This window comes from Juglans microcarpa x Juglans regia, chromosome 3D, assembly GCF_004785595.1.
Source record: "Juglans microcarpa x Juglans regia isolate MS1-56 chromosome 3D, Jm3101_v1.0, whole genome shotgun sequence".
Classification (NCBI taxonomy): domain Eukaryota; kingdom Viridiplantae; phylum Streptophyta; class Magnoliopsida; order Fagales; family Juglandaceae; genus Juglans; species Juglans microcarpa x Juglans regia.
The window spans coordinates 29,835,881-29,845,309 of record NC_054598.1 but is presented as its reverse complement, the minus strand read 5'-3'; the positions used below and the strand labels follow the sequence as shown (position 1 = coordinate 29,845,309).

At 37.3% G+C, this 9,429-nt stretch overlaps 1 protein-coding gene across 1 annotated transcript; it reads right to left on the bottom strand.

Moving 5' to 3' along the window:
* Nucleotides 1-202: 202 nt before the first annotated feature.
* On the bottom strand, nucleotides 203-5,107 carry LOC121253866 (uncharacterized metal-dependent hydrolase YabD). The gene is made up of 9 exons (XM_041153794.1): nucleotides 4,967-5,107; nucleotides 4,795-4,936; nucleotides 4,598-4,671; nucleotides 4,285-4,366; nucleotides 4,115-4,165; nucleotides 2,908-3,008; nucleotides 1,787-1,940; nucleotides 1,433-1,663; nucleotides 203-532 (listed from the first exon to the last, which is right to left on the bottom strand). Exons 2-9 carry the CDS (start codon nucleotides 4,918-4,920, stop codon nucleotides 413-415), a joined length of 939 nt encoding a protein of 312 aa, XP_041009728.1. The 5' UTR covers nucleotides 4,921-4,936; nucleotides 4,967-5,107; the 3' UTR covers nucleotides 203-412.
* Nucleotides 5,108-9,429: the final 4,322 nt, after the last annotated feature.

Here is a 9,429-nt window from a genome sequence, read left to right as displayed (position 1 = left end):
TAAAGCAGTTCGTCGTATATAAATAGCGTAACAGGGGTCTTCTTCACCCTAGCAAATTTACTTCAGAGCTCCACAACTAAAGAACCCCTTATGAGTTCCCCAAAATTCTGTTTCCAGCCAACGGATGACTGAAAGTGCAAAAAATATCCAAAATTAGACCTGAGTAAATGAAATTACATAAAGCATAAAGCATGTGCTTCCTGCCACACGCAAAACAATCATTGTCCAAGATAGATTAGAATATGTTTACAGAGTTATTGAGAATATAGAACTACTTGGATTCTTTTGAAGTTCTGAACAAGTTATAACAATAATAATGAAGGGCGGTATGTGTATTACATAATTGAGGATAACATAGACACAACGAGGAAAAATAAAACTTTGTTGCCCGTTCTACATCTGAAAAGCTGCATTAGTTTTCCTGGAGTACTTTTGAACCATCATAAGAGAACAGGAGTACTGCATTCTTGTAACTAACTTCTGCAAGTTCTTCCTTGGTTATATCAACAAAGGATGCTACATAATCGAGTACCTGGAGACGATCAAAGAATACTCTTTTTAGCCTCAATGCATTATCTTTTTATTCATTATCAGCATAGCTTTAGTGAAGTTTTATGTAAGCTATGCTGCTAACTTTTTCAAATAGTATACAATTTGTGAACTCGCCCTGCCAATTCTTAGCTTTAGTAAAGTCATAGGCCAAAAATTAATCTTACCATTCAACTACTTCAGGTTTGCCAGGCCAATTTCTTTTTGCCATTGAGTAATTTCAGACTCTTACTATCTACTAATAAGAATGAAGAGTGAGAGAGGGGAGAGAGACAAATATGGATTTTTTATTAGTAATAGAAGATTTTATTAATAGAAGATTTTACTATCTTCTAAGCATGGTTCAAGGTGGGCTCCCATGTAGGTATCATCTTCCATCCTGCTGCAATTTGTGGGCTCCCATATAACCATATCCAATTGGCAAAGAGGTCTACTTCAACTATCCATGTAGGCATAACCTAAACCAACCCTACTCTGCCAAAATAAGTTGTTCCACAAAGCTCTGGCAAAGAGAGAGAGAGAGAGAGAGTAAAGTTTTCTACATACCATCTATCCAACATCCCCTGGTAATAGCAAACGATTTTTTTAAAGTAAAAGATTGCTCCCTATTCTTCTTATCTTCTATTTTTCCCTCTTTACCTCAGGAAGTCCTGTTTCATGAATCTCTAATCTGCTGCTAATTTGTCCAAAATTTATTGTAGTTTCAAACTTAAAATAGCACCAAAGACCGTCTCTTTACAACCTTGCAATTCTCGCTAATTCTAAATGCCTCAAGGTGCAAGTAACAAAAAGAATTAAAAAATTGATTTACCCTATTCCTATAAAAAGTAAAGTAACCATCAAACTATAAAGGAAAGAAATGGGGGTGAAGTAAGAGACGCACATTCTGAATGTTTGCTGGATGATTGAGTGTGTCTTTTGGCATTGTTGACACATCTCTTACAGCATAAGAAAAATTACTGGAACTGCCATCATTTGAAGAAAACTTCCCCCCTTGCCCTTGTAGCTCTTCAGGGATGGAGGGGTCTCCGTCAACCATAAACAGTGAATCTCGTTCAGACTTTGGAAGTGCATCAGGTGCATCTGACTCCAATAAAATCCTTTCAGAAGGTACCTACAAAAGGGAATTGGCCTTCCTATTTTATTTTCAACTGAAAAAAAAAATAAAGCTATTGGAATTGTTCAATCTTAATTTTTCTTTCTTTTAGTAGGCAAAACTGGAATTATATCAACTTACCGCCCTTAACATTTTCTTTGCTTTCCTTGCTTCTAAGGACATAAGATATCCAGAGAATGAAAAGTAAGCACCAAGCTTGGCAAATTCTGGTACCATTTCAGCTGATCCTAGGTATGAATGAAGAATAACGCCAGCAGGAAAACTTCCTATGGATCTGAACATACAATTATGAGGGAAAAAGAACAAGTTCTAGTAAGAAATGGGGTAGTACAAGCTACAGATACATCAAGAAATGAACAGCTCAAAGACAAACTTTACCTAGATAAATTATGATATTATTGAAATTACCATGGCAGAGATGCAGAAAGAAACAAGGGGCCAAAGAATCAATGAGGAGCCCACTGAAGATCTCATTTCAAAAAATAGATGATGCCCCATTTCTTAAGCAGTTTAATGCTTTTAAGGTTACACAACCCTTTCCAAGGACATATATTAGAAGATCCCAGAGCACATGATCCTTTACCTTAAACCAATGTCAAAACCCCTGACCCAAGCAGGAAAATTGTTAACATCCATCCCAAAAGGTAATTTTGGCGTAAACAACCAACATTGGAAGTAGGAAGCATGTACACAGAGGACAAATTTGCACAAAAGCACGTTGAGTTTTAGAGAATGGGCTGGGGATGTAACATGAATGCAAGATACAACAAAATATGGCTATCTCAGTTTCAAAAGTCCAAAAATGTAAGAGATCTATGCTCTACTGAAGGAAAACCCCATCACTTAGGTATTTGAAATTGAGATAGCCAGTGCTACTCAATCTCAGGGAGTGATACTAGTATTGATGGTAACAAGTTTTGACTTGAAGAAAGCTAATGCATGAGACCCTGTCCAAGTAATTTATACTTCCTCAGTTCCTCTGTATAAGTGTTTCTCTTCTATACTTCTGTACTTTTGTCGCACACTTTTTAATTCTAATAAAATCTCAAATACTTATTATACTTTAGAGATCCAAACCTAATGTTTGGATTGCAATAATCTCTTTGAGTCACATTGACATTGGTTTACCCCATAAAACTCAGGCCTATTATTCTCAGAATACAAACCCACACACGGGCTTAATTTCCTCATAATATTCTTCAAGAAAAACGTAAAAAGGATACAAATATCATGAAACATACTTCATTATCTGAAGAACATCTCCAAATGCCCGAACGCAATGGACAGATGCTGGTTTTTTCAACTCTCTTGCAAGTTCAAGTTGTTGCCGGAAAACATCAATCTGGGGAAAAAAAAAAAAAAAAAAAACTCTACTAACACTCCAGCAACCATCTAAAACAACATGTACTTACAATTTTACTTAAACTTTTACTTACAAGACTCATTTTGTTAGTTTTCTTTTTAAATTCAAATTTTGAATTTCAAATTTCATGATTTTCAGCATATGGAGAAGTAAGTTTTTTGTAAGTTTTTCTTAAGTATATTTAGCATTTTCCATATGCATTCTATCAACCAGTAAAGGGGAAAAAAGCAAAGAAACAATAGTTTTACTCATCCAACAAATAATTTGAGACAAACATTGGAGATGAAAAAAGAACAAATAGTTCACAGAGGGACAAAAAGAGATGAGGGGATTTCCTTTTTTAAAGGGGGAAGGGTATGAATGTGAGAAAAACCCTTTCTTAAATTAGAAAAAGAAAATCTAGTATTGACCCTTTTAAGCACTAAAATGATTGCATCCGCATTCCAATATCAGTATAAAAAATTTTGTTCACTTGAATTGGAAGCTATAGGTAACCCTCAAATTACTTATTTAGCGTATATTTGTTATTTCAGAAATTTGAAGGGGATGAGTGATAACATGTGCATCTTTAGCAAATATAGGTTATAATTATGCAGGAACTTTCTAAAGGGGGTTGATTAAATGCAAAAATAACTCCAAGAACTTCCATAAGAAATTTGCACCCTAAACTAAGAAAGGTTTGTGCAAATCACTAAACCCAATTATCACTAATTATTACAAAGAGGAAAGTTTGTACACCACTAGTTCAAGTTTGATCAAATTACAAATTAACTATTACTAATTGGAAAAGCAGATCATCCCTAAACATAGAGTAATAAAAAAGTTATCAAATACCAATCCATATACTCCACTATGGTGTCTGGGAGGGACTGATACTGGCCCCTTGCTCTGGGATGCCTAACATTGATATGGTATTGGCCCTCCAATGCATGATAATCAGAACAAAAACAAAAAATAAAACCAAAAAAAAAATAAAACCACTCATGAATGGCCCTTGAGTGAACACAATAACAGGATCATCAGAACCCATGAAGAGAGAAAAATTTACAGAAGCATTAAGGAACAAGGAATTGGGATAGTAAAACCTGATCCGAGAAATCAATCTCTTTTCCCCGTGAACCTTTGTCCAATCCAATCTGAGGAAAAAATTTCAAATGCAAGTTGAGGATAGATTCTCCCGTAGGCAAGCTATAGTTACAACTAAAACCACATTAAGTGACCAAGGGAACGGGAGTAACGGGAGAGAAAAACTGACCTCTCCAACAGCAGCAGAGGGAGTACTCTCAAGGCACTCTTTTAACGTGTTGAACCAGTTGGGTGTCCTCTCCGCAACATACCTGCAATTTAAAGAGTATCAGGCACAGGGGAGGTGCTGAAGTTTTGCGTGAGTAAAAACAAGAAACATATGCCGTTGATATAACATAATTGGTCCAAAGCTGCTAAGAGGTTCTATGACACGTTATATCAAAACCTCGCCTGTAAACTCTGGCTGCTAATCTATACAACAGAAAAGACTCAAAATTGTCATTAAAAAAAGAGCAATTAAATAATAAAGTTAACAAACTTACCAGGGGTGGAGGCCAAAGCATGGGATTACACTAGTATATTTCTCACCCATCTGCTTCACCAAATGCCAGTCTTTCTGCAACAACAACCACAACCACGACTTGAAGAGCTCCAAGCTAATATGGTAATTACTAGAAAAACCCCTCATCATAAGAAAGAGATAAAGAATGAAAGGGGTGCGTGCGTAGTCGATATATACCTCGGAAACTCCATTAACGGCGAAGCGAACAACGCCAGCGTCAAGCGCTGTGGCGATCAGCTGTGGTGCCCGACTCAATATTCTTGGGTCCTGAAGGTGACAGTGTGCATCGAACAATTTCATCATTGACCCCTCCCTCTCTCTCTCCCTCTCCCTCTCCCTCTCCCTCTCCCTCACCGTCGTCACCGCTTGTAACTATTCCAATTCTAATGCTACCGTCTCTGGTCAGCAGTGTTTCCAAAATCTGTCCCCCTAATTTTACCTTAATTTAAAAAAAAAAAAAAAAAAAAAAGTGGGTCACCTCCATATATTAATAAAAAACCATCTTTCAGGCGGAGTAACAACTACAGGTCTGCGTGTGAAAAAGCATTCTTAATTTGAAGATGTAAAGCATATTTATAAGGTAAAAAACTGTCCCATACTTGCATCTCAAATTATTAAACCGATATACCATATCTTCGAACTAACTAAAAAGTGATACTTTACATCATTTATGTTATTCAATATTAAATTCTAAAATGTTACTTAATTTGTATTTATTTTAATGATTATAATTAAAAAAATATATATATAAATGGTGTAAATTTTACTTTTTATCTGAAAATCTGAATTTGGCCTTGAATTTCATGTTCCATTCATCTCCACCCACAGACTCACATCTATGCACTAGCTAGGGAGTGAACCTAAAATGGGTTTTGTCGATTAATGCTTATTGAGAATTGTGACCTTTTACTGCGTCAGTTTGTGGTGGTTGATGGCAGACGTGAATTCTATCAGAATCTTATTAAGGTCACCGTCTCAGTTTTTTATATAGTATATTTATGTTGCTTTCATGGAAAATTGAATATGCTCAACTCAACTAATTTAATGTTGTAGTAAATTTTGTAGTTATTTGATGTCTGTATCGACATATGAAAGTAGTGAAAAGGGTATTTTTCATCGTGGGCAGTGCAGGTTTTGTATGTTTGAACTGAGAAGATTTTGTTTTTGACAGGAAAACTGAGCACTTGTTTTTTATGGTTTCAAATCAGTACTGTCAATTTATAGGTCTCTTCGTTTTGACCTGGATTTTGGGCATCTTCAAAAGCTCAGATGGAGAATTTGCTTTCATTTGACGGAACAAGGAACCTTAATTCGGAGGAAAACTTCACGAAGCTCATGAAATCTGATACATACGCCGGGTGGAAGCCTGGTGCAGCCGATCAGATTATCACCTCTTATGGATTGTCATCGTCTGCGTCAATGCCTCATGGTGCGTCGTTGGATGCTCAAAATTTCACGGAACAGAATACCGATTCATTTCCGACGAACGAAAGTCATGAAAATTATAATTCCATGGGGAATTCTTTCAATTCTGGAGATAGAATGATGTTACAGCAGATGGACACCCAAACGGCTTCTTAATGGATTCCAATGACGCAAACAACTCAGCAGCTACACAAAATACTGGTTCTTTTCAATAAAATAATGTCTTGGATATAGAAATTATATTATTCCTAGGCCATTTAGTTGGTCAGTTGATGAGAAGATGCTCAAGGAGTTATCTCTGTTCAAAAAGTCATCCAGTGGGGGCATTTTGGCACAAGTTTGAGTTCCCATGAGGCTTGGTGATCATTACGTACGTCTTAAGCACTTGTGAGCAACCCTATTTGCTTGAGCAAATGCTTGTAGGGTATAGTGAAAGCATGGAGGAAGAAGAAGCAGAAGAATAATCAAGCATGCAATAATAAGAGATACCCAGTTAAAATGCTTTGAATATTGAGTGTAATTGTATTGTTATTTCATTTATGCATTGTTGAAGATTTTTTTTTTTTCATTATATATACTTACTGAAAATCTTATTAGACTATTTTTGTTATTATTTGATTATAAAATTTGATTTATATCAAGGATATGGTTATAATCTGTGAAAAATCAAATGCCCTTTGAAGTCATTTCTATTTCAAAAAATACTTTTTTAATTTATTTAAAAACAAATTTAATATGTTTAAAAGTAGTTTAAACATATGGATCTCAAACAGTAAATAAATTTTTAATAATAGAGTTTATTACGTTAAGCTCTAAGCTATAAGTCTTAAACTAAAAACAATATTTTCCACCACAATTCCAAACATACACGAAGTCACTTATTTTTTGCTGGTGATGATTGTTGTTCTGTCGGGCTACTACGGCTAAAGATTATGCTTTTAAGGCAATTGTGACGGACGCATGAAGATACATCTAGACATCAACTAAATTTAGATAAAACTGAGTTATTAATCAGCAAAAATGTTAGTGAGGAGGAGGCGAATGCTATCAAGGTTGTTTGGAATGTGCACTCAGTACAACAACATGACCGTTGTTTGGGATTACCATCTTTAAAGATAAGAATATGGAATAAATTGCATGGTTGAAAAAAAAAGCTTTTATCATAGGCTGGTAGGAAAATCTTAATTAAGTCAGTGGCTCAAGTTCTTCTTGTTGTGATAAACGATAATAATAAAGTAAATTTAAATACGGAAAAAACAAGCAATCACACACGACACAGTATTTACGTAGTTCGGCAAATTGCCTACGTCCACGGGAGCTGCAAAAGATTTGTATTACTTGAGAAATCACAATACAATGTGTGTGGAACGGCTACTGTTCACTCTGATACAATACAAGACATAAAAATATCACTTATATATGTTGTGCGGAGGAAACCCTAAATTCAGCAGAATTAGTGATGTTCACTCGAGCGGCGTGTCGAGCCCGCATCGAGCGAACCTGTTTCCCGCAACTGCTCGAGCCATGTGTTGAGCAGCTCCTCAAGCGAAACTCTCTGACTTCCCTCCGCTCGAGCTGTGTGTCGAGCGGTGTCGAGCGAAACTCTCTGACTTGCCTTTGCTCGAGCGGTCTGTCGAGCTATCTTTGAGCGAAGCTCTCTGACTTGTATTCGCTCGAGCGGCTAGACACTCCGCTCGAGCGTCGTGGACCAGTCTCCAAATCCTTAACAATTCTCCCACTTGGAGACTGGTACACCCACAGTATCGCCCTCTGCCTCAAACATGATATCCTTCACCTCTGCAACTCACAGCTCCTGTCTTCATGCAAGAAGACCAACTGAAGTTGCGCACAACTTCAGTTTCTCAAGTGTAACACCCTTTGTCAACATATTAGCAGGGTTCTTACTTCCACAAATTTTCTCAAGTAGCAAATGTCCATCATTTAACAATGATCGTATAAAGTGATACCTGATCTGAATGTGCTTAGTTCTGGAATGAAATGCTGGGTTCTTGGCAAGGAATATGGCACTCTGACTATCACTGTAGAGAGTGCCCTTCTTATTCTTTTTACCCAATTCCTCCAAGAAGTCCTGTATCCAAACCATCTCCTTTGCAGCTTCTGAAACTGCAATATACTCAGCTTCTGTAGTAGACAAATAAACTGTCTTCTGTAGGTTGGAACCCCATGAAACTGCAGTACCACCCAGAGTGTAAACAAAACCTGTGGTACTTTTTTTGCTATCAATATCTCCAGCTAAATCAGCATCAACATAGCCTTGCACCTCTAAGCCCTCTCCTGAGAAACACAAGCACGTTTCTGAGGAGCCTTTTAGGTACCTCAAAATCCACTTCACTGCTTCCCAATGTTGTTTTCCAGGGTTACTCATGTATCTACTCACAACTCCCACTGCATGGGCAATATCTGGTCTAGTGCAAACCATAGCATACATAAGTGAACCAATAGCTGAGGCATAAGGAACCTTACTCATATAGTCTTGTTCCTCTTCTGACTTTGGTGCCTGATCCTTGCTGAGTCTAAAGTGACTACCCAAGAGTGTGCCAACGGACTTGGCCTTGTCCATATTGAACCGGTTGAATACCTTTTTCACATACTCAGCCTATAAGAGTCTCAACGTGCCTCTGACTCTGTCTCTAACAATTCTCATGCCAAGGATTTGCTTTGCAGCTCCTAAATCCTTCATTGCAAAATACTCTGACATCTGCTTCTTCAGATTATTGATCTCATCAATATTTGCCCCTGCAATAAGCATGTCATCCACATATAGGAACAAGATAATGTAAGAATTGTCAAACTGCCTGACATAGCAGCAGTGATCTGCCTGACATCTGATGTACCCTGCACTGCACATGAAACTGTCAAACTTCTTATACCACTGTCTAGGAGCTTGTTTCAGGCCATACAAGCTCTTCTTCAGTCTGCAAACTGAACCTTCCTTTCCCTATACCACAAACCCCGCAGGTTGGTGCATGTAGATGTCTTCTTCAAGATCTTCATGAAGAAAAGTTGTCTTCACATCTAGCTGCTCAAGAAATAAATCTTCAGTAGCAACCATAGCCAAAACTAACCTGATGGTTGTGATCTTTACCACAGGTGAAAAGATCTCAGAGTAATCAATATCCTGTTTCTACTGAAAGCCTTTTACAACAAGTCTGGCCTTGTATCTCTTAATGCCATCATGCTCAGTTTTTATCCGGTACATCCACTTATTGTGTAAAGCCTTCTTCCCTGATGGAAGTTCTGTCAACTCCCATGTCTGATTCCCTAATAAGGAATCCATCTCATCCTTCATGGCCAACTCCCATTTGCTAGAATTTTCATCTTGCAAGGTTTCTTGATAACTCTGCGGTTCTCCACCATCTGTCAATA

What these genes read in the sequence shown, in the direction of transcription:
- LOC121253866 (XM_041153794.1), bottom strand. Translation starts at nt 4,920, where the DNA reads ATGATGAAATTGTTCGATGCACACTGTCACCTTCAGGACCCAAGAATA. An exon ending in TGCTTTGGCCTCCACCCCTG is followed by an intron (nt 4,367 to 4,597) that starts GTAAGTTTGTTA and finishes TTTAAATTGCAG; the next exon opens with GTATGTTGCGGAGAGGACAC. An exon ending in AGATTGATTTCTCGGATCAG is followed by an intron (nt 3,009 to 4,114) that starts GTTTTACTATCC and finishes TTTTTTCCCCAG; the next exon opens with ATTGATGTTTTCCGGCAACA.